Consider the following 25,929-nt stretch of genomic DNA (forward strand, 5'->3'; position numbering starts at 1 on the left):
TTGCTTCCCTAACAGAGTGTATCCTGTGAGATGCAGGCCAGGCTCTCCTGGGGGCTTTAAATATTCCCCTGTTGCAGCTAGCTCAGCCTCAGCCACCAGCACAGGCACCTCGGAGTCCATTGTCTTAGGAGTCATGGAGAATCCATCGTTGGTTGCTGCCTGGGCCTGGCCAGGGCTGACCAAGGCAGATGAGGGGACCCTTCCTGGACTCCTGTCTGAACCCCAGCTTCCCACCAAATTTCTCAACTGCCCTTGCCACCAGAGTTATCTAATATACCCAACGGAAAGTAACCCAGGATATTAGGACACCTGATCCCAAATGACCCTTAAATAGGGAAGTCTTCTCCCGTTTGTGCACGGCTGCTCTTGCTACAGGAGTTCGAGTGGGACAGAGAGATTACAGGCTTCAAAGAAAGAGAGAGCATTTCAAGTGGATTATTCACCATTCTTCACTAAAGCATCTCATGGTCCAGACATTTCTGTGACCACCAACACCAACCACAAATTCCCAGACCCCAGGAGGAGGGAGCAGGTGTTAACCACGTCTACTTCATGAAGATTCTGAGCAGGTCTCGGCCCTGGACTGAGGCTCTGCCTGTCTGAAGATGCAGCTCAGGGATCCAGGCACCCCACTGAGATGCTGCATGGCTGGGGAGCCCAACACAGATCTTAGGGACTATAGATGAATCTACGTCTGACAGAGAAATGGTCCCAGCTCTACCTCTTCTTTAGACAGCAAAGGACACATATTAAGATTGAGAATGCAATCGCCAGGCAACCTTCCTTGGGTACCTATAACTGCCACTGACTTGAAGTCACGTGGTGCTTGCTGTGACTCTGCATATTGCTCCTAACTTTCCACTGGGCTGGGCTGACTCCCTTACATGGCTTTTGCACTTCACCCAGAAGTTCACCTTTCTTGCACCCCGGATCCTGGGGTCTCTGCTAAAACTTCCCTTTGTCACTGAGGGCTTTGCTGATTTCTCAATTTTAAATTGCAACTAGTTCCCCCTGGAAACCTCAATCCCCTTCTTCTCTTATTTTAAACTGTAGAATTTCACACCATCTTACATTCTGTACGTTTCACCTGCTTTCTGTAATGTTTGCGTCCCTACTGTAGAAGGTGAGCTGCATGTTTTACTCATCATTGGATCACAGTGCATAGACAACTCCCTAATAAAGAGTAGACGATCAGCAAATTCACTATGGTCACATTAATTAATCATATCTAACATTACATATTATTACAAAATTACATTGTCATTACAAAACTTCATAGAACAAACCTGACACCTATGGGATAAAGCACCTGTACGCCTAGTCCATGTGACAGCCTTGCTTTAAAAATCAATAAAAATCATTTAAAACTAACAGGAGAATGTCATGGGTAAAATATGGCTTTGTGAAGCATTACTACTTTCTAATGAAGAAACTAGCCATTTTGGCAGCAGTGGCAAGAAAAAAGTTTATGATATATCTTTACCTGGAACATACAAGATATCGAAAAATTCAATACTTTAAAAAGAAGAGGTAGAGCAGTATTCCAGGTAAAGAAAATGGCACTGGGACAAGAAATACGCAGGGTCAGGTCAACCTCCACTGAATTTAGAGGAATTGCTGTTGCAATAGGGAAGAGTGGAGCAGAATTCAGGCCAATGTGCGGAGAAGCATACATCAATCCAAGGGAAGGGGGCAGACGAGGACAGAGCATCCTGTCCTCTACCGGGAGCACCACATGTGGCTTCTGCTACTGCAGTCCAGGGTGGGCAATGACAGTGGCAAACTCTAGGACAGAGAATGCAGGGAGAGGTGTGACAGTCTCCAAACAACCAGGATAATTTTCTCAACCTCAAATAAGAGCCCGAAATGATTATTGAAAACACAGACTCTGTATGTACACTGAAGACCTACTAGGCATTTTAAAGAACTAACTCATGTGATTGAACCATAAAGAATAAGTCAGAGGTGGGCCGTGTTTTCAAAATGTGATTATCCCAAGACACAGCATCCCTGTCTCATTGTAGGGCTTCCATCGTGAGGCTCTGAATCCCTACAGGGCACGGAAGCACAGAGAAAAGGGTGCTTGGCAGTTTCATTTCCACTCACCATCTTCTGTTCTTAAGCCCTCATCCTCAAGATGTGAAGCTGTGTCTAGAACATCTTCAGGAAGCTTCTCATTCACCATTTCCAGTCCAAACTCACTTGCCATTCCCCGTGTTTACAACCTTCCCTTCAGTGAGCACAGTCTACACAGCATTCTACTGAACGTCTTCATACGTTTCCTCTCCACACTGTTCTCCACACTTGTAACCTGCTCTCTCACCTCTCTCCTTGCCCCAATCCTGTCCTCCTTCAGGGAGGACATGAAGCCTCTACTGTTCCAAAGGGTCACTTGACTTTAATTAAGTACTTACTGGGGACAACCTTTTTGACACCAAGAACAGGTGGGAGACAATTTTTCCATGGGTGGGGGATGGAGGGATGATTTGGGGATGAAAGTATTCCACCTCATATCATCAGGCATTAGATTCTGATAAGGAGCACACAGCATAGATCCCTTGAGTGCACAGTTCACAATAGGGTCCACATTCCTTTGAGAATCAAATGCCACCGCTAATCTGACAGGAGGTGGAGCTCAGGCAGTAATGTTCACTCACCTCCTGCTGTGTGCCCTGGTTCTTAACGGGTCATGGACTGGTACTGGTCCTCAGCCCAGGGGTTGGGGACCCATGCCATAAGCAGATGAAGGGATTTAGAAAAAGGGGCCTGTGATTCCAACCTAGCTTTGACGATGCTGGACCTTTATCCTTGGAGGCAACACTTTAATCCTATGGACCAAACTATGGCATTCTGTAAAATGAGAACATTAATGTGTTCTTCCCATTTATGATAGGTTGGAGGCAGCATTGTATGACATCACAGAAGTGCTATTAATTGGATAACTCCTATAGACCAGACAGTATTCTCAAAACACATAAAGATTTACTGTACTAATATTAGCTAATATGAATTGATTACTAAGAAATATTCATCCATTATAATAACTAATAGTCACATTAATCCTATTAACTCCCACTTATCATTAAATATTTTTTTCAGAAATATACATTAAGGAGAAAATGAACATTAGACAGATTATTTCTCTTAATCAAAGTCAAAACCCATTGAGTAATAAGGCTGATGCCAAATTCCATATCCTTCATTCATGCCCTATACTCTCTATTCCTCTGAATTCTGCAGTGCTGGCTTCTGTAAGTTGCTGGGTTATTTGTTTTCTGAGCCTAGAACCTGACAGCCGCTGATGCTCCAGGGATATTTGCTGACTGAGAGTCTTACATGAGCATCACAGGCTCTCCTTGGCACATGCCTTTGTAAAGCCCTTCCTTTGGGATTTCATGTGAAGCACCTGGAATCTGATCTTTTGGTCCACATCCTTTAAGTAGCTGAAGTCAAGTTTGTTACCAGATGCCACCAATCAGAATTCCCATTGATCATCATTACTGAGTAAAAGAGACTTATTGCTCTCAGAAAATGGTGGCTGAGAGTACTGTTGACCTCTCCACAGACTGGAGATAAAGATACGGCCATCAGGATGCACCCAATGGAGTCTACAGGTGCATGAGATTGTAGCAAGAAGAAGTCCCCAAGACTGTGATTCATCTTGGGGTCCAGCCCTTCCTGCGCAGAAGCAGGATCTGAACGTCTCTGAGGAGGGAAGAGACATGGGCTCCCTGTGTGTACAAATCAGTTGGGTGCAAGATTGGAGGTAAGGGCCTTCAGAAATGGAATTCTGTGTTTACACTGAAATGTGTGTACTTTGGGGAAGACTGAGGCACAGCACAGTGGGACAGAAGAGGTGAAATAGACCACATAGAGCACCGTTGTTGCCCCAACATCGCTTTGATGTTTCTCTGATCTAGCAGTTCCATCTATGGCCATGTTTCCTACCTACTTGATGGGCCTATGTATGTGCCATTCATACATCCAATTGCTATGGATCCTGATAGCCCTCCCTGGGACAGCACAGCCTCCTCAGGCAGGGTGGCAGCAGATGGAAAGGCAAACCTGACTCATAGCACAGAGCATGAGCGAACACATGCAAGACTGAATTTTATAAGGTTAAGTGGGAAAGACACAAGACTCAGAAATCAACAACGAAATTTTAAATCTATGTAAAAATAACTGCACATCAAAAGAACCCTATAGAGAAAGACAAATTCTAAAAATATTTCTAATACATATGACAAAGAGTTAATTTCAAACTATATAAAGAAATGCTACCAGTCAATAAAAATAAATAGGCCAAGAAGTTTTTTTTTTAAAAAAAGCACTTCAGGGAAAATAAGTGCAAGTGCTTCTCGAGCATTAAATCACCTTGACCCTAATTTACACGAGAAATGCAAACCAAGACTCCACTGTGATGTCAAATTTTGCTTATCACATTGGAAAAGATTTAAAAAGCTCTATAACGCATGTACCAGCTGCTTTCAACCACGAAGACCAGGAAACCCAAATGAACAGTGGATTTCAAAGGTAAGATCATATTTCTCCTAAGTCATGACACAACTAGATGTGGGCAAACAGGAGTGGATGCAATATCTCAACCATGGCCTCAAGAACCAAGGAGTCTTGTACCTTTCAGCTCCTCCATCCATATGGAGGAATTGTCTTCTTCGTGGTAAAAAGACAGCTGTTTCTGCAAGTCCAAGTGCTTCCACGATCCAAGAAGAAAAAAGGAAGACCACATAAAACAATAATGAGAAAATATAACACAAAATCAGAAATTTATTTCATTATTTTAAAGACTACCCCTATTAGGGATTATCTTTTATTGGTCAGAACAGAGCTTACTGGTCACTGAGCTGCAAGAGAGTCTAAGATATCAAGTATTCCTAGAGGAACATATTGCTGCCTTAAACATAGGCAGGAAGAAAGGGCGATGACAATTGATAAGCATTAGGTTGGTGCAAAAGTAATTGCAGTTTTGGACCATGAATTTCAAATCATTATAACTAGGCTCCAACACATCTTTGTTAATCAAAATAGAAACCATTACAATCAACACATTTTTGCCAAAGAGAAATAAGTTTGTTTATTCCTTTAGCATAAAAATTCATGCTTCGGAATTCAATGAACTCTTGGAAAGCATTTTCTGCATCCTGCTGATTGTAGAAGCATTTTCCTTGCAAAAAGTTGTCCAGATGCTGAAAGAAGTGGTAGTCGGTTGGCGAGAGGTCAGGTGAATATGGCAGATGAGGCAAAGCTTCCTAGCCCAATTCGTTCAGCATTGGTTGTGCGACATGCCATTGGGCATTGCATTGATAAGAATTGGGCCCTTTCTGTTGACCAATGCCGGCTACAGGCATTGTAGTTTTTGGTGCATATCATGGATTTGCTGAGCGTATTTCTCAGATGTAGTGATTTCTCAGAGATTCAGAAAGCTAAGTCAGTAGTGGATCAGACAGGCAGCAGACCACCAGACAGTGACCATGACCTTTTTTTGGTGCAAGTTTGGCTTTGGGAAGTACTTTGGAACTTCTCAGTCCAACCATTGAGCTGGTCTCCGCTGGTTGTCATATAAAATCTACTTTTTGTTGCACATCACAATCCGATCAAGAAATGGTTTGTTGTTGTTTCGTAGAATAAGAGAAGACGACACTTCAAAGTGACGATTTTTTTTTATTTTTTATCAGCTCGTGAGGCACCCACTTATTTAGCTTTTTCACCTCTCCAATTTGCTTCAAATGTTGCACAACTGCAGAATGGTTGATGTTGAGTTCCTTGGCAACTTCTTGTATAGTTGTAAGCGAATCAGCTTCAATGACTGTTCTCAATGGGTCGTTGTCAACTTCCAATGGCCGGCCACTATGCTCCTCATCTTCAAGGGTCTCATCTCCTTTGCAGAGCTTCCCGAACCACCACTGCACTGTACGTTCATGAGTGCAGTGGGTCAGAATGCATTGTCCTGGGCCAAATGCACTGCTGATGTTGAGAGTCGTCTCCACTGCCTTACGACTCATTTTGAATTCAAATAACAAAATTGCTGGAATTTGCTTTTTGTCTAGCATCATTTCCATAGTGTAAAATAAATATAAAATAGACAGCAAGTAATAAGTCATTACCAACAAAAAATAAAGTGACCAATGTGCATTAAAATGATCTATAATGTAACCACATTTATTTAAGAATGTATTCCAGTATCAAACGGCAAATTTCAACAGTGCAAAAACCGCAATTACGTTTGCACCAACCAGGGCCTTCTAAAAGAAATTCCACTGGGCGCAGTGATGGTTGGAGTGATTTTTGTTTTTAGTGTATTAAACAAATATTTAATGAGGACAATGTAGCAATAAATTCAAAATGTTTAAGACATGTTCTTTAACCCAGAATTCTACTTCTAAAGACATATTCGAAAAATACTGTCACTTACAGGCAAACTGATGTCTATAAAATTATATTGATTGCTGTTTAAAATTGTCATGGAAAAGCTTAGAAATACACAAATAACAGTTGACAATATTTCCCAATATAAAAATAGTAAAGTGATGGCATGTGCAAATGCTGGAATAGTATAGGGTATAATTGTAACGCTGAAGTTCAATGTGTTTTGATATACAAAGTGTACAAGACACAGCATTAGAAGGAAAAAGCAAGTGTGGAAGAAAGTGTAAAATTGGGAAGTGGTGGTTTCCAGCAGCAGAGATGCAGGGCTGGGAGAACAGATGGGAGCCTATTACCCTTTCTACCTGTTGTTCCATCTGCATGATTTAAGATTTTATAATTAAAACAATAACAAAGATCCTAGAAAAGCGCTATGGGCATGTCAATTGTTTTGATATTTCTTAAAGCACAAATAGGTTAATGGTACAGATTTTACCTGATCTGTCCAATGACATTTGTTTCTTAAAATTAACCCATCCTTTGGCTTTAGTTTTACTTATTCTTGACCTAGTATCCTAATGAGCTCATTTCACCTGTAGCCTGATTAAGTCGTTTTGTCCTCTTCACACCAGCCCCAGGAGGAGGCTACACACCCTATAACCTCTTCATGAGGGTGGAAATATCCCTGAATTCTCCAATGGTTTAATTTTCTACTCCATTGGGTTCAGATCTGGGGCTCCAGAAAGTGGCAGGGCCCATCTTCAGAAAATAAGAGGCATTTGTTCCCCAACTTAATGAATGAAATCATGGTTTCTTTACATTTTTCAATATCAAAGAGAAAATATTCAAGTAGATTGTAAACAGAAAAATAAATCAGGGTACTCAGCCTCACTATCAGCTTGGATCCAGTCCAGACACTAAACATAAAGGCTCAAGCTACGATGAAAGCTGGGAAAACACCGGAACACAAAAGGGACCTGGAGGGCAAGGGCAGCCCTCCCACAACCAATCACATGTTCCACCTCCTCTCACTGCAGCATCTGTCTCAGGCCTTCTCCCAGCAGAGCTATAAATCCAGGCTGGCTTCTCACTCCTGACACATCCGCTCCTGCTCTCCCTCCTCCAGGTCACCCCAGTCATGACGACTTTCACCCTCCTCACTGCCATTCTCCTGGTGCCCTTCCAGGCCCAGGCTGAACCACTCCAGGCAAGAGCTGACGAGGCTACTGCAGCCCAGGAGCAGCCTGGGACAGACGACCAGGACTTTGCCATCTACTTCACAGGGGACACAAGCTCAGGATTTAGAGCTTCAGGTGAGAGCCACCAGCATTGTAGAGCTAGGAGTCTAGAGAGGAAAACCCAGGAGCCTCTAGAATCAGACCCAATAGCTGGCTCTTTCCCTTAGGTGATCACCTCCCCAGGCCTCAATTTCCTCATGTGTAGACTAAAAAGAAAGAACCAGATGATACTCCAGGGATAACTTTTCTCCAAAGATTTTTGATTCTATGACAATTCTGAGAAGCACACTTATTTTATGCTCTGCAGAAACATACGGGGCCATCTGCCCTGCATCATTGGTGAGAGCCCACTCTTGAAGAAATACATTTCACTTGGTCTATTAGAAGAGTTTTAGAAACTAGGAACAGGCCTAAGAGTGTGATCAGATGCCTGGGTGATGGGGCAGGAGTACATAAGGGTGAGCACATGAGAATGGGTCTCTAACCCTGCCTGTGAGCAGCACTGCTGTGTACATTGATTCCTATTGATTAGGCTGATCTTGCTGCTGCCGTGACGTGGCCACCGTGATGAACGCAATCAGCCCAGCAGGTAACTGCACGGGGATTCTCTCTACCACTCACATCTGACCCCAGTCCTAACGCTTGATGCTCTCTCTATCCCCAGGCCCAAGGACCCTCTTGAGGTGCTCTTGCAGAATAAGAGATTGTCATCTTCAAGAACGCAACTATGGAACCTGCACCTCCGGTGAGATTCACTACAAATTCTGCTGCCTCTGAGCTTGTGAAACAGAAGAAAGTAAGTTCACATAACTAGCTTCCAGACCTAGAAGATAACTTTCATTATGACTGTACTTGGTCCCCAGCTTCCTTTCCTCATCTATCATAAAGTACTTGTAGCAAGTTTTGCATTTGCACCACTTTAATGTTTGATATGTGTCTTAGTCAAGTATTGGATGCAAGTATTGGAGCCCTAAATTCTATATGTTAAACAAAAGCCAGTTCCAATTCTAGGAAGACTGGAGACGAACAAAGGTTTCAGACACACATTGCTAGGAAAGCTCTAATGATGCTGCTCATCTCCCCATCTACTGCTCTGCCTTTTCACTCTGCCTCATTTTGATTGGGTTCATGCAAAGATAATGCTTATGTGTTCCATACACCATCATTGTCAGCTTCAAGCATATACAGCCATAACATTGCTACTCCTCAGGAAAAGCCAGCATGTTCTTTCCAGAAGTATTTGAGTTTCCCTGAGCAGTTCTGGATCGTACATCTGCTTTTTAGACCTGATGTAGTATCAGCTCCACGGGAAAAAACAATTCAATTAAAGTGGAATCGGCTGTTACAAAGACGTGATGAGTAGAACAGAAAGCACAGGGGCACCCCACTGGGATGTCCTCATTAAGAGTATTTCCAGCCACATCTACTAAAATCTAGATTTCACACACATAAAGTTGTCTGCACACATAGAAAACGCGCACACACAATTCACTGCCCTGGGTGACAGGCACTCTCTTGGGTTATGTTAAAGCTGCAGAAAATCTGGTTCTGCCTGGAAAATACGGCTTCTAAGACATCAGGAAAAGTGAAGAGAAGGACAAGAGTTCTCCAAGTAACCTGAGTCCCTGCTGGTGCTGCAGGGCGCTGAGGTTCTAATTCCCAAAACATCCTGCACATCAGTGAGTGAGCAAGAAACCAGGTCTGGAGAAAGGGAATGAACCAGGAGCGCCCTCTGAGATGCGCAGAGTATTTGCCGGGAAGGCCACAGCGCCCCCTGCTGTCCTGCCTCCAACTGCAGCCTCCCCACCAGGCACAGCACATGTGGGGTTTGTACCTTCCTGAGCCTGTCTTCCTCCTCCCCTCCAAGAGGACAGGGTACCTGCCTAACCCTGGTGTCCCTGAAAGCCAGGCTGGCATCTTGCTGGGGTGTGATGTGACCCTTCCTCCTGTCCTCCCTTTCGCTCCCCTGATTCCCACAGACCCTTGAACCGTTGTCCAATGTGTCCTGCAAATGTCCTTTCAGGACATGACTCACCCAGCCCAGAGAGGGAGTCCAGTGTGAGTCCCTCATATTTACTCTGGATGGCATAGCTGCAGTCAGTGATTTCAGAACACATGTTTGGGGAAAAAAAGAAAACTATATTCAAGTCACGCATACTCTTAGCGGGTGGTCACTGTTAAAATGCCCCAAGGAGTTTGAGTGGGACAGAAAAATTACAGGCTTCAAAGAAAGGAAGGTGTCTCAAGTGGGTTGTTCACCATTTCTGACTAAATCATCTCATGGCCCAGACACTGCCGTGACCACCAACACTAACAACAAATGCCCAGAGCCCAGGAGAAGAATGCAGGTGCTTTCCACGTCCACCCCATGCAGATTCTGAGCAGATCTTGGCCCCAGACTGAGGCTCTGCCTATCTGAAGAGGCAGCTCAGGGGTCCAGGCACCCCTCTGAGACACTGCACGGCTGGGGAACTCAATATAGGCCCCAGGGAAGATACAGTAGGTCTGTGTGTGACAGAGAAATGGTCTGAGCTCTTCCTTTTGTGGACACAGTGACGGAAACATATTGGGATTCACGGTTTGAAGAGCAGGATCCTTCCTGGGTTTCTAATAACTGCCACTGATTCAAAATCAGGCAGTCATAAGTTACTTTCCATATTGTTCCAAACTGTCATGGGGGCCGAGCTGACTCCATCTCGGGGCATCTGCACTGCACCCAGAAGGGCACCAGCTGGTTGCCCAGACCTGGAATCTCGGCTAAAATTTCACCTTGTCACTGAAGTCTTTCTCAATTTCTCAATTTTAAATTGCAACAAGTTCCCCTAGTGGCCCCCATCCCTCTTGTTCTCGTTATGGCTAACTGCGGAATTGTAATCATCTCACCTTCTGTACATTTCACTTACTATCTGTAACATTTCTCTCCCTACAATAGAAGGCGAGCGGCATGTTTTGCTCATCGTTATACCGCAGTGCATAGTTAACTGCCTAACACATAGTAGGGGATCGACAAATTCATTATGGATAAATTAATTATAACCAATACCACGTAATTATATAGAATTGTATTATTATCACTAAACCGTATAGGAAAAAACTGAAACCTACTGAGGTAAGGCAGTCCATGTGTCTAGTGCCTGTGATAGCAAACCTTGAAGAAACAAATTAAAAACACTGAAGTCTGAAATGTAGAAAAATATCCTGGGTAAAATGTGGCTTCATGAAGCATCAGGACTTCAGGAGAAAGGCAGAGATCATTTGTCTTCGAGTGGCAATAAAGGATTTCATGGTGAAATACGAAGATATTGAAAATCTGAATAGATCAGAAGGGGCAGAGCAGCATATGCAGTGGAGAGAATGGCATCTTGGCCCTCAAACAAAAGCGGCATCCCCCAACTTTTGGCACTGGGGGCTGTGGCCACTTTAGAGGGTACCCTAGGCCACTGGTGCCTCTCACCAGACATCCTGCCAAGCAAGGGATGCTCAAGTGCAGATGCCATGCCCTGGTTAACACAGGCTGTGGCCGGCACTCCCTTGTCCCTTTCAGCATATTGACTTCACTGGGTCCCTCCCATGCAGCCAGCACCTTCTGCTGTGCAGAAGCAGACACACAACCCCGCACTTCCATTGACTCTTCCAACCCAAGACGCTTGGTGTAGCAGGTACTCTCTTGCTGTGACATTTGTTCTGTGAAATTTCCCTCTCGGAAACCTCCCAACATCATTGATCAAGATCTAGGTTCCCACTTCAAGGCAGCAGTGGTGACATAGGAATGGGCACCACAGCATGAGAGTTTAGGGGACTCTCACTGGGCCCATTTCCCCCAAGCCACCAGCCTCCTCAAGCAGCACAGTGGCCTCCTAAGTATTGAAGTTGTGGCATGGGCTATGAAACCCCAAGGGGATCAAGTTCCTTTTGAGAGTCCTAACTTTCTTAACTCTCTACCCTGTGGCCACCAGTGCCTCATCACAATTAGGCCAGGCCCATCATGGTGAGCACTTTGGTAATCACAGAAGAGTCAGGTTATTTTTCCCTTAGAGATAGTATCATTCACATTTGCTCCAATAATGAGAACTCCTCGTACTGTGGTAAGAGGTCCATCATCTCAACATCAAACGTTTACTGGACAACAGATTGTGGATGGATAGTAAGCTATGATCCGCTAAGGACTGATGGCCCAGGCCCACTGGCACCCAGCAGGGCCACAGTGCTTCAGCAACACCACACCTCCCATCTTGATGTGCAGCTTCCAGCAGAAGTTCCAGTTCTTACTACTTTGAAAAGTAGCTAATGTCTCCCACTCACCCCTCCCTGGAGGTAGTAGGGATTATTGCTCCAAGACCAAGAAAGGGCACAGATTGAGTCACTAAACAAAGAGAAGCCTTCAGACTAGTGGGCATAGTCTACATTAGCTGGTGATCACATGGAAGTATCATTCCCAAGTGTAGCCTGTGTTGATGGTGGAGAAAGACTCTGAAGAAATGTTGGTGAAAGCTAACCCCATAATCGATGTCAATATCGGAGCCCTGAGTGATAAGATGCCAGTGCTCTTTATGGTCGATTGTTTGGTATGTTATGTACCCATGGCTTGTGGAGCTACTGTCAGACTCAGGATCCGAAGCCCAAAAGTTGCTAGAACAGGACTGCCCTGGTCATAACTTGTACTCCAGACTGGAAAGGTGGGAAGTGCTGGAATCCCATGCTAGAGGGGCTGTGCCTCAAATGCCACCTGACCTCCGTCCAAGGCAGGCAACTCAATCCTTAGATATTGAATGGGTCCAATGGCATAAAGCTTAAACACCAGCAGCCTTCATAATCACAAATAACATTTTAAAGACCAGCAGGTGGCTCATGCCTGTACTCCCAGCATTTTGGGAGGCTAAGGCGGGCGGACCACCTGAGGTCAGGAGTTCAAGACGAGCCTGACCAACATGGAGAAACCCAGTCTCTACTAAAAATACAAAATTAGCTGGGAATGGTGGTGCATGCTTGTAATCTCAGCTACTCAGGATGCTGAAACAGGAGAATCGCTTGAACCCGGGAGGCAGAGATTGCGATGAGCCGAGATCGCACCATTGTACTCCAGCCTGGGCAACAAGAGTGAAACTCCGTCTAAAAGAAAAAAAAAAAAAAAAAGACCAGCAGGTGGCCCTCCCAATGCCAGGTGTGAATTCAAACTAGCTAACAACGCCACAGCACAGCACAAACCCAGACTGCAGCTTGCACATTGGAGCCCCACGTGCAGAGACAGCTTCCAAAATCATCACAGGCTCAAGGATATGTACATGCTCTGATGTATAAGAGTTGTGGACGGAAACGTCCTACACCACTAAGGAAAACACGGCTCAACCTTCTCTGAATGCTTCCCTGAAGACCCACAGGGCTAACAGCCTGTGCAACAGCAGCAGTAAAGCAAATGCCCAGACCCCCACTTCCCTTCGTGGGTGGCCACCTGGGAAGGCCACCCCTATGGCAATGGCCATGGCTTCAGATGACAGCGCCCCTGCCCAAGGAGTTGTCAAGGGAGGCAATGGCCTCACTGGAATTAGAGACACCAAAGAAACTCGCCTTGACTGTGGGATCACCAGCAAAGCAACCTCTCCTTACTACTATAGGATACTCCTTACTCCTTACTGCTACACTCCCTACCCCAGCACATGACGCTGGTGTATGACACATACTCTGACCCTTGCCATACCACTTCCTTAGCTCAGGCTTTGTTGAGTACTCTGCAGATGACCCAATACAATGGTATTTTGTGAGATCACCATTTGTCTTCAGAGTAACCCCATTAGCTATATCTCCAACAGCAAGGAAACCAAAGGAACTAGGTCAGATCGTGCAGCTGCCCTACAAGTTAGCCAAAAACTATGGGCTTCTGAGATGTGTGTGCTAACAACACCACACCCAAATCTAACCAGCTCTCCCAATAATAGTTCTCTCGTGTGTTACTGAGAAAATGCCTGTGGATTGGAGTGTTCTGTGTGCAGAAGGCTGGTCCAGGTTTGACTTCTGCAGGACACTGGATGTTCCCACAACCATGGGACCTTCCCCACATACACGCCCACCCCTTCTCATTTTCTGTCTATACCCACATCCACTGGGCCCTCACAGGGCACCTACTAATGCCCAAAACCTAAAACCATCTCCTAGTCCCAGTTCCCCAAAGAGCCCTAATTTGTTCCTCTGCTGGGATGAAACCAGAGCCACTTCCTCAAATGGTGAAATTCCTGGGCCTGCTAGAGATCAGGAACTCACTACTTCCTCAGAGTGACAGCGACCCCACTGCTCTGGAACAGCAATCATCCCTAACAAGACCTGAGACACCTCATCCCACCTTAAGATTACTTAAAACACTTTCACTCTTACTCCTAGACAATTATTTAGCCTCAAAGTATCTAATTGCCAAGCAGGAGACAACTATACCCTCTAGGGCACCCCGTGCTTCCTGCACTTGCTTAACTCAGGAGAGTCCAGCAAAACCTGACCTGCTTAGCAAGACAAGCCCAGGTGGTATTCAGTCTCACCCAGGTGTTCACCAACATCTCGGCTTGGCTGAATGGCTTTGATGTGTATTGTAGACCCCAGGGCCTGCACAGGCTGATTGAAAACAAAATCCCAAACCCTCCTCAGTGTGAAGGTTAGCACTTTTTTCCTAGTCTCCTTACAGAGTGTATACTACAGTACACAAGCTGTCCTTTCCTGGTGGCTTTAAATATTCCCTCGGTCCAGGTAGTTCAGCCTCAGCCACCAGCATAGGCACTGTGGGCTCAATTGTCTAGGAGTCATGGAGAATCCATAGTTGGTTGCTACTTGGACCTGGCCAGGGCTGATCAAGGTAAATGAGAGGTCCTTCTGTGGATGCCTGTTTGAACCCAAGCTTCACACCAAATTTCTCAACTGTCCTTGTCACCAGAGTTATTTAATGTACCCAACAGAAAATAATCCTGGAAATTAGGACACCTGAGCCCCAAAGACCTATAAACAGGGGAAGTCTTCTCTGGGATGTGCACAGCTGCTCTTGCTGCATAAGACCCGGAACACAGGACTGCTGTCTGCCCTCTCTGGTCGCCCTGCCTAGCCTGAGGATCTGTAAGTAACACAAAATTTAAACTTTCACATTGAGGTTTCAACATTGAACCTGTGCCCCCAATCTGAACTGTGACTCCCGGGCCACCCCAGAGGGACCCAGCGGGTGAATCCCCTGCTGTGAACATCTGTCTGAATCTCTGGTGGCTGCTGGGGGCATTGGCTACCCAGCTAAGTTAACAGAGAAACTCAAGCAGTTTCCTTCTAAACACACGTGTCCTACTTGGTATGTCCAATAAAGATGATCATAGCTCTTTAGAACATTCTTTTGAGAGAAGTCTATTCAGGTCATTGGTCTGTTTTCCAATCAGGGCAATTTTTATTTATTTTATTTTTTTTTTGCTATTGAGTTGTTTGACTTCCTTATGTATTCAGATATTTACCCTTTCTATCATGTAGCGTTTGCAAATATTTTCTCTCATTTTCTGGGTTGCCTTTTCACTCAGGTGATTGTTTCTTTTGCTATGCAGATGCATTAGCGTTCAATGCATCTCCACTTGTCTCTTTTCCCCCTTGTTGCCTGTGCCTTTGGTGTCATAGCCAAGAAATCATTACCCACAGCAACACCAAAGCTTTATCTTCATCTGTTCCTCTCATCATTTTATGGTTTCAGGTCTATGCTTAGGTCTTCTAATCATTCTGACTTGATTTTTCTACATGATATAAGATAAAGGTCCAAATTTATATATATATCAACTCATAAGGTAGTATACATTACACATATATAATTTTTGTCACTCACACCTAAATAGAGATGGAAATAATACACATTTTTAGCCTTAGACGACTGTTTATATCACTGAGCTTGTTTTACCTGTAGCCTGGTGAGGTCATTGTCCTCTCTACCCTGGCCCCTACAGGAGACTCCTCACCCCATAACCTCAAAAACCCCTTCATGAGGGTGATAATGACTTCAAAGCCTGCAATGAAAAACCACTGGGTCCAGGTCTAGACTTCCAGTGAAGAGTAGAGCCCATCTTCACAAAGTAAGAGGCATTTGTTCCCTGAATTCATTGAATGAAAGCACTCTTTCTTTTCATAGTGTAAGAGAAAATATTTAGGCAGCTGAAAGCAGGAAAACATGGCAGGGTCCTCAACAACATCATCAACACCAACCTGGCACAGACACTCAACATAGAGATGCATGCTAGAACGAAAGCTGGGAGAGCAGAGAAGGAAAGGAGGGACATTGAGGCCAATGGATACCCACACCCTCTCCAAAGAAATGTCCACCTCCTCTGACTGAGAAGGTTCAAGAAGGTTTCTTGTCTCTGAGTGTTCTCCCAGCTATAACTCTAGGCAGGCTCCTCCCTCCCCACACATCTGCTCCTGCTCTCCCTCCTCCAGGTGACCCCAGCCATGAGGACCCTTGCTCTCCTTGCTGCCATTCTCCTGGTGGCCCTGCAGGCTCAGGCGGAGTCACTCCAGGCAAGAGCTGCAGCCCAGGAGCAGCCTGGAGCAGATGATCAGGAAGTGGTTGACTCCTTTGCATGGGACAAAAGTGCCACTCTTCAGGTTTCAGGTGAGAGAGGCCAGTATGCAGAGCTGCAGAGTCTAGAGGGACAGATGGGAGATAGAGTCTGGAATGGAGTCTCAATGGCCCATGTCACTTAGGTGACTTCACTTAGCATCTCTGAGCCTTGATTTTCTCATCTATAAATTGAGTAGAGAGTCAAATAAATCTAAGAGATTTTCTTCTCCCAAAACTTCAATCCAAGATATGTCTGTGAAATTCACTATGTTTAAAATACAGAGAGACATACTAACTAGTTCGTTCTGGATCTAAACAAGTAGACTTAACTATTGGGAGAATATTTTACTCTGTCTATAGAGAATCTTTTAAAGACTGAGGATGGGCCTAACAGTGTGTTCAGGTGTGTGTGGGTGATGGGGCCGGAGCACAAAAATCAAAGCAAATGAGAGTGAGTCTCAAATCCTGTGAGACCAGCACTGCTCTGTGTATTTATTCCTATTGACGGAGGTTGTTCATGCTACCGGCCCTAATGCAGCCAACATCACCCATCAGTCAGCATGTGACTTCTCCAAGATTCCCTTTACCACCCACTGTTGATCTTGGTGCTCAATTTCAGATGCTCTCTCTGTGTCTGTAGGTTCAACGAGGGGCTTGCCCTGCACCTGCAGACGAGACTCCTGCCGTCCTGGAGAACAGCGAAGAGGGACTTGCAGTGCTCCTGGAGTACGCTACCCGTACTGCTGCCACTGAGCTTGCGGAAGAGAGAAAAACGAGCTCATAATTTGCCTTCAGAGCTCCAGGGAATTGCTGTTACTTCTATACCTGGTCCTCAGTTTCCTTTCCTCATCCCAAATAAATGCCTTCTGATAAGACTTCTGTGTTTACACCTCTTTAACGTGTGATATGTTTCTGTGTCAACACATTTGGGATACACGTACCAGAAATCTAAATAAAATTTTTGAACAAACTAAAATTCAAATTTTTAGAAATTTCAAGCAGGAATTTGAGCTTCAAACCTCAGTTGAAATGAAGGTCCAGTGTCACCACCGATCTCCCCATCCACTGCTCTGCCTTTTCACTCTGCCTCATTTTCATCGGATCCATTGTGTGCTGGGCAAACACTCAGGGTCAGCTTAAAGTTTATGCAGTCACAGAATTGTTACTTCTCCAGGAAAACCAGCATCGTCTGTGCTAAAGAATTGGAGTTTTATTGAACGTGTCCAGGTCACACATTTGCCTTTTAAGACATAGGGTTACAGGAGATCCACTGAAACAACTTTAATTAAGAGGGAAATGGGTTGTTAGCAAAGGCGGGATGCATGGAACAGAAAGCACAGCAGCCCACACCAGGATGTCCTCATTTAGAACACCCTCCAGCCACGTCTACTAAGACCTGGATTTCACTCCCATAAGGTTGTCTTCACACCCAGAAAACCCACACGCACAAATGCTCCACTGCATTTTGCAACGTGCACTCTCTTGGGTTGCCTTAAAGCCGCTGAGAACCTGATTCTACTTGGAAAATACAACTTCGGAGGGGAAAAGAGAAGAGAGGAAATAAATTTCATCAGGACCTTGGCGGCCCTGTTGTTGCTGCAGGGAACTGAGGCTCTGATACCCAAAACATTCAGCACATCACTGAGTGAGCAAGAAACCAAGTCTGGGGAAAGGGAATGAACCAGGAGCGCCCTCTGAGATGCTCAGAGCATTTGCCGGGAAGGCCACAGCGCCCCCTGCTGTCCTGCCTCCTACTGCAGCCTCCCCACCAGGCACAGCACACCTAGGATCTGCACCTCCCCGAACCCGGCCTCCCCCCCCCCCCCAAAAAGAAAAGGGCAACACCCAAACCCGGGGGCCCCGAAGACCAAGCCGAAAACCTGCCGGGAAAAGACCTTTCCTCCTGTCTGTTCTCCCTTTCCCTTCCCTGATTCCCATTGACCCTTGAACCCTTGTCCAATAAGTCCTACAAATGGCCTTTCAGGACATGACCACTTTCAGTAATCCAGCGTGAGCCCCTCGTATTTTCTCTGCATCTGGTAGTTGTAGTTGGCGAATTTAAAACACACGTTTGAAAAAGAAACTATATTCAAGCCATGGCTACTCGTAGTGGGTGGGTCACTGGTAAAATGACGCAAGGAGTTTGAGTGGGACAGAGAGGTTACAGGCTTCAATAAAGGAACGTGTCTCTAGTGGGTTATTCACCATTACAGGCTAAGACATCTCACGGCCCACACACCGCTGTGACCACCAACATCAACCACAAATGCCCAGAGCCCAGGAGAAGGGAGCAGGTGTTCCCCACGTCCACCCCATGCAGATTCTAAGCATGTTTAGCCCCACATTGAGGCTCTGCCTGTCTGAAGAGGCAGCTCAGGGGTCCACACACCCCACTGAGATGCTGCACAGCTAGAGAACCCAATATAGATCCGAGGGAGGACACAGTGGGTCTGACAGAGAAATGGTCCCGGCTCTTCCCCTTGTTTAGACAGTGACAGTGATGGACCCAATAGGATTCAGGGTGTGAAGACTGTGCACCCTTCTTTGGTTTCTGGTTCACTATCACTGATTCAAAGTCCTCCGGTCATGAACTAACTCTGTCATGTGGGTCTAAACTGTCACGTGGACCAGGCTGACTCCATCTCAGGGCATCTGCACTTCACCAAGAATTCCGCCTGGCTTGCTCCCTAGCTCCGGGGTCTCAGCTAAAACGTCACTTTGTCACTGTGTTCTTCCTCAATTTGTCACTTTTAAATTGCAACAAGTTCCCCCTGGTGACCTCCATCCCTCTGGTTCTTTCTATGGCTAACTTCAGAATTATAACCATCGCACCTTCTGTACACTTCACTGACTCTTTGTAACATCTGTCTTCTTATGCTAGAAGGGAAACTGCATGTTAGGCTCATCGTACCACAGTGCACAGAAGAGTGCCTGACACATCACAGGGGATCAATAAATTCATCATGAGTGAATTAATTAACCATCTCTAACATCACATATTATTATAAAATCACATTGTTATTACACAACTGTCTAGAATAAACCTGAAAACTACAGAGTTAAGACAGTCCTTGTTCCTAGTTTCTGTCATAGCATACCTTTAAGAAACAAATGAAAAACATTAAAGGCAGAAATACAGAAAAATAACTTGGGCAAAATGTGGCTTCATGAAGCATTAGGACTTTAGAAGAAAAAAGAGATTATTCTGGCTTGCAGTGGCAATAAAAAATTGTATGGTTAAGCATAAAGATATTTAAAACATGGAGACACTTAACAAAGGAGTAGAGCAGCATGTTCAATGGAGAGAATAGCATCAGGTTAAGAGATAGGCAGGAGGAGGTCAGTCTCCACTGAAATGAGAGAAATTGCTGTTGCAACGGAGAAGGATGGAGTAGAATTCGGGCCTCTTTGCTTAGAAGCCTGCAACAATCCAAGGGAAAGAGCCAGACGAGGACGGAGCCTCCCTGCTCCTCTGTGTGGATAAAGGAACACTGGGAGCATCACATGTGGCGTCTGCTGCTGCGGTCTAGGGTGGGCGATGACTGCTGCAAACTCTAGGACAGAGAATTGAGGGAGAGGTGTGAGGGTCTCCAAACAGGGCAACTCGCTCAGCCTTGGATGAGATCCAGAACTGTTCCCCAGGATGCAGGTACAGTCTAGGTTCACTGATGATGTACAAGAGATTTTCTACCTTGAGCCACTCACACGGTAGGACAATGAAAGAGTAAGTCAGATGCCTCATCCCTATAAATGTAATTATGCAAGGGTATAGCAGCCACGTCTCTGTAGGAGGATAAAAGCCTAACTCCAATAAGCACAAATTAGCCAACACAGATGGCCCAATCCCACCGGGCAACTTCCCTCCTAGCGACCTGCAGAACCATCCCGCTAGCTCCCCGCAGGGCTGAAATTCTCCTGCCTCTGGCTTTAGGAGGGTGTAGGGCAACCGCTTTCCCTATTGCAACATTTTGACTTCTATTGCAACGGTCTTCAATAAATGCTTCCTTGCATTTCTGAAACATCCACGTGAAATTTTATTTTACAATGAAAGACACAGGCTATTTTTTCTGTTTCTCTGTTTGATTTTTCTGAACTCTGCTTACAAGAAAAAACAGAATGTAACGGATGGAAAAAGGATATGTTCCCTTTTCTGAATATGTGTATTTTTTTCTTTGCTGCTGAAAGCCAAATAGCTCATTAAGAATCCTGGAAAAAGAGTTCACTCTGATATTACCTGACAGGTCACCCTCCCAATCTCTCACTACTTTTACCTTTGAATAACAGCAACCCTCAGTAATCTTTGTTCCAACAATCTTTGTTTCACCCACTAGACACCCACTAATTCTGCCAGGGCCTGGAATTCCTCTAGCTCTGAACATCAACCAAGAAGCTCCCCATCCCTGATCTCATTCGCTGTCCTTCCAGCCTCTCATGTAGCCGTCCCTCCCTCACTGCTGATCAGCCTCGATAAGGCTGTTCTCGGCTGGGCACAATGGCTCATGCCTGTAATCCCAGCACTTTGGGAGGCCAAGGCGGGTGGATCACCTGAGGTCAGGAGTTGAAGACAAGATTGGCCAACAGGGTGAAACCTCATCTCTACTTAAAAAAAAAAAAAAAATATTAGCCAGGCATGGTGGCAGGAGCCTGTAATCCCAGCTACTTGGGAGGCTGAGGCATGAGAATGGCTTGAACCTAGGAGACAGAGGTTGCAGTAAGCCGAGATCACACCTTTGCACTTTAGCCTGGGCGACAGAGCAAGACACCGTCGAAAAAAAAAAAGGCTGTTCTCCCACGGGGCTGTGCATCAAATATTTTACCCGGGAGCCTGATGCCCAGGCTGCACCCGGCACACTGGTCCTCTGCTCTCATCTCCTGTCCTTGTGCACTGCACTGTGTTTGCATCAGGTTCTCTGAGTTTGGTAGTTTGGATGTTTTTCAGTCATCTTAGTTGGGTCTTGAATTCAAATGTCAGAAACCACAATGAGCTAAGTTAACATTTTGACTCCTGTATCTTGAAATAGTCCACAGATTACCTCAAGGCCTCTAGTCAACAGCACAGCCATTGTGGAGAAGACACCAGCCCTTGAGCCAGGTGGACAGAGACCCAAGGTAGCCACCGAAACAAGACACACAGACCTCACACCCAGCTTAACTCCTGCATGCCTCCCATCTGAAGTCCCCCTTTTTAAACTCTTGCCTTCTCCCCAAAACCTTGAAATGGTTGCTTTGATATGAATCCAGCCATTTCCCCCTTAGTAGTTTTGGTTAATAAAGTCACTCTCTTTCTACCACACCTCCGTCCAGTTATCACTGCTGCAAGTGGCGAGCCGCGGGACCTGTGTTCAGTGACATGTCCTCACAAGGTGGAAGGAATGACGAGGTGCTCTGGGGTCGCTTCTACAAGGGCATGAATCCCATTCAGGAGGACCGTGCCCTCCTGACCTGATCACTGGATAAAGCCCACACCTCTTGATGCTATCACCTTGGGGTTTAAGATGTAAACATACGGATTTCAGAGGGACGAAAATATTCAGGCCACAGCACCATCCCATACTGAAGAAGTGAAAGATGTCAGTTAATTAGTATCTGATCCCAGAAAAGAACATAGCACTAAGTCAGGATTATTTTACTTGTCAAAATATCACCCAGACTAGATTCAAGAGTAGAGGAGATAAATCTTCCTGTCTTTGGGAAGAGCCACGGATGTAGGATGTAGGGGCCATATTTTTAAAGCTGCTCAATGGACTTATTCTCTCATAGTGTATAGTAAAATGCAACAACACCAGACACACAGACAGCCTGAGAGGAGCTGGGAAAGACATTCAAAGGGCAGGGACTCGGACCTCCTGCCTGTGGCAGCTGGATCTGCAGGTCCAGGAGTTGCTGTGTGGCACAGGCAGCACCAGGACCCTCCCTGCAGGACAGTGGACAAAGGACTGAGGGGAGGGACAGGGCAGCGCACTCTGAAGAGCTGGGAGGTGGCCAGTCCTCAGAGCTCACTCCCATGCAGCCCCTGCCCTGCCCCATGCTAACGTGCACCCTGTGTTCCACGACTGCCCTTCCCTACCAGGTCAAAACCACGTACCAGAACCCTGACCAAGGTCCACACACCCTGTGTCTGCTGGGGCCCCTGGACACCCTCAGCATGTGTGGGAATATACTTGCTGCTCCTGGAGGCCTCTCTCCTCTCACACCCACACCTGCACCCCCACTCACAGCTTCCCCAGAACATGGTGTCAAGGTTCTGATGGTGTTCAGGTTGATGGTGTCAAGGCTCTTATTAAGTGTCCAGACTTGCTTAAATATTCCCTGGAAATTCAAGAGCATGTGGATGAGAGAAGAGTTTCAGCCACGTCTACTCTGCCTGGGAGTCAACACTGGTGAAAAGAATGGGAAACTCAGGCTGGGGAGATCATGTATGGACACAGAAGCAAAAGTGTTGAAAAGATTTTTAGACAAAACACTTTTTTTTTGCTTAAACCCAGAGTTCTGCCAAGGTTCTGATGCAGCCCAGAAAGAAAAGTGAAAGAGACCACAGGAGATGAGTCCCTCTCTTCTAATTTGGGTTGGAGTTTGAGAGTCACGTGGGCGAGGAGGAGGTAAAGCACAGGTGCAACCTCAGCACAGACTGAGAACCTGATGGGCCCTGGGCTGCCAAGTCCGCCCCTGCCATGGAGTAGCGCCCCCCAGCCAGCAGTTACCACCCCTCCAGTCGTGCATGGGAGGGAATGACCTCAGGACACTGGGCTGGGGATGGAAAAGGCAGAACCAGCAGCCACCACTGACTCGGGCCACCTGCAGCGCATCTGTTCTCTTTGACCTCCTGAAACCACTCCGGGTGCTGCTGGTGAGGCCGCCACGTGGGCCAGGCCACACTCCTGCTGCAGGACTGCTGCACCTGCTCCCCCTTTTCCTGGACCCATCCAGGTTTCTACAGGACTCCCCCAGCCCCTCCTGGCCTCTGTTCTGACGCTCTCTCCACAATGAGACTGCCATGGTGACACTACTGAGCAGCACTCTGCCCCCAACACTGCGTCACCTGGGCACTCCAGGTCACCTCAATGTTATCCTTTTACTGTGTGTAATAACCACTGGCTGCATAGTGTATCATATCCATCATAACTTTGCTTATTGTTTGTCTTCTCCGCTAAAATATAAGACGGAAACAGTGCTTGCCACTCTCTGGTGCTGGAATACAACTAGAGCAGCCACCAGATTGTCCTCCAGGACCATCAAGGTCCTGATCCCAAATACAGTCCAGTTAACAGAGGGCATGCAAAGGCCCAGGGCACAACATTTTGCAGCAGGAGACTTGGCCAATGCATTCTGCTCATTCCCATCACAGAGGGGTCGCAGTCTGTGTTAGCTTTGACTTTAGAAGGGACCCGGTACACATTTACCAAATTGCACTCAGGCTGTCTCAGTAAGCCAGCTACTGCCCATAACTCGTGCCCCCAGGACTACCTATGATTCAGCGTGAACTCCTGTACCCTGTGGCACTACATTGATAGCATTTTGCTCAGAAGCCCCTAGAAGAAGGAAGTGAAAACCATGCTGGTCATTTTAGTGGCTTCCTCCAAGACCATGGCTGGGCCACAACCCACACAAAGTTCAGGCCCAGCGCTGCTGTAAAGATTCTAGAAATCACCTGGTTCTCAGTGGGCCACCAAATTCCCCTTGCAGTTAAAACCCAAGTCTTCACTATTAGGGTGCCAGCCACTTTGTGGCAGGCCCTGCACATACTGGGACATTCTGCCTGCACCTACACCCCACTTGTCCATTCTGCTGAGGCCCACAGATGCCGTCACGCAGAAGCCCTCCACGTCTTGCTGGGGCCACAGCAGGATACAGCATGCAGCTGGCTCAGCAAGTGGTCTCCCAGGGCGTGCCCAGGTCCCGGGTTCTGAGTTTCACATAGAGGCCCTCAGTACCACCAACCATGACTCCCAGAGCCTCTGGACAAAGCACACCTGTCCTGGCTATGGGCTTCTGCAGGCATAAACTTCCTGGCAGCTGCAGCTCAATATCCCCAGTTAAAAAGGTGGCTACTACTACACACAACGCCCGTATAGACACAGGCACTACGGGACAGGTTCTGGTGCTGTTGTGTCCCCAGACTCCAGTCATGCCCCATGTCTGATTCCTCCTGACAGTGGCTACTCATGTCTCCCTGGGAAAATGGGAACAGCACCCGCAGGACAGGCCAAACCTGGCACCTGGGTCCTTTCAAGTGATAGAAAGCTGAGGCCATGGTTTCCCTAACTCAGCTCCCGCCTACAAGCAGAGAGAAATAGCAGCAGCGACTCTATTGCCCGAACAATTGGTGACCTGATGAGGCCATGGGAAGAGTTGGACATGGCGAGTCCACATACCTCAGGGAAGGCAGTGCTGCCCTGCAGGCCGGGGGCCGGCTGGCCAGCAACCACCTCCCACATTTATCACAGCAAGGCCTACATAGGAGGGGAGGGTGTGCTGAGCCCAGTCATAGAGCTGGCGGTGCCAGTTGCAGGGGAGGTTGCTGTGGCCATAACCCCACCAAGGGTCATGTTTTTACAGATTTCTGGGCTGTGCCCAATGTATTGTGAGTGCCCTGGAGCCAATGCCTCTGGAATGGCCTCTGTAGCGTGCACCTGTTTGGGTCAAATTAGGGGAGGCCTCCTACAGGCGATTCATGCCTCGTGCATTCAGAACCAACATGCCCAGGCTATTTTTCACGACTCAAAGGGTGAGGCATCCACAGTGAGACTACTGCTATCTTTGGCCTCCACACTGAGCCTGCTGACAGCCCCTAATGTCCTGTCCCAGGAGGTTAGGGGTCAGATGCACCTCTCAGGACCTGGGTGAGATCCTCTTTTTTTTACAAGCTACCGGCCCCTATGCAGCCAACACCACCTGTCAGCCAGCATGTGACTTCTCCAAGATTCCCTTTACCACCCACTGTTGACCTTGGTGCTCAATTTCTCCTGCTTTCTCTGTGTTCCCAGGCTCAACAAGGGGCTTGGTCTGTTCTTGCAGATTAGTATTCTGCCAGTGAACAGAACTTCGTGTTGGGAACTGCGTCATCGGTGGTATCAGCTTCACATACTGCTGCTCGCTTGTAGATTAATGTTCTACTGTCCAAGAGAATGTCATGGGGGGAAAGTCATCATCAGTGGTGTGAGCTTCACATGCTTCTGCAGCTGAGCTTGCAGAACAGAGAAAAATAAGTTCATAATTTGCTTTGAGAGCTACAGGAAATGGTTGTTTCTCCTATACTTTGTCCTTAACATCTTTCTCGATCCTAAATAAATATCTTGTAACAAGATTTCTTTGTTTACACCCTCTTTAAAGTTTGAAATGTGTGTGTGTCAAGACACTAGAAAGCAACTGCCAGGATCCTACATTAAGATTTTGAACAAATTAAAGTTCCAAAATCTAGAATTTTTAAGGAGCCATGGCTTCAGACACAAATTGAAACGAAGGCACAAATGATGCTGCTGATCTCACCATCCACTGCTCTGTCTTTCTACTCTGCCTCATTTTGAATGGATTCACTCTCAAAGACCAGTCTTATATGCTAGGCAAAAGAAACAATGTCAGCTTCCAGTTTAGCTACTCACAACCTCACTATTTCTCGGGAAAAACCACCATCCTCTGTGTCAAAATATTGGAGTTTTATTGAACGTGTCCAGGTCACACATTTGCCTTTTAAGGCACAGGGTTACAGGAGATCCACTGAAACAACTTTAATTAAGAGGGAAATGAGTTGTTGGC

At 46.3% G+C, this 25,929-nt stretch overlaps 1 protein-coding gene across 1 annotated transcript; it reads left to right on the forward strand.

The window, feature by feature from the left end:
• Nucleotides 1–16,064: 16,064 nt before the first annotated feature.
• On the forward strand, nt 16,065–25,474 carry LOC105550700 (neutrophil defensin 4-like). Its single transcript, XM_011995684.1, is given in 2 exon segments — nt 16,065–16,227; nt 25,161–25,474. Coding segments are annotated over 2 exon segments (285 nt in total). The 3' UTR covers nt 25,283–25,474.
• Nucleotides 25,475–25,929: the final 455 nt, after the last annotated feature.

The sequence above is a fragment of the Mandrillus leucophaeus genome, unplaced genomic scaffold (assembly GCF_000951045.1).
Source record: "Mandrillus leucophaeus isolate KB7577 unplaced genomic scaffold, Mleu.le_1.0 Scaffold495, whole genome shotgun sequence".
NCBI classification, from domain to species: domain Eukaryota; kingdom Metazoa; phylum Chordata; class Mammalia; order Primates; family Cercopithecidae; genus Mandrillus; species Mandrillus leucophaeus.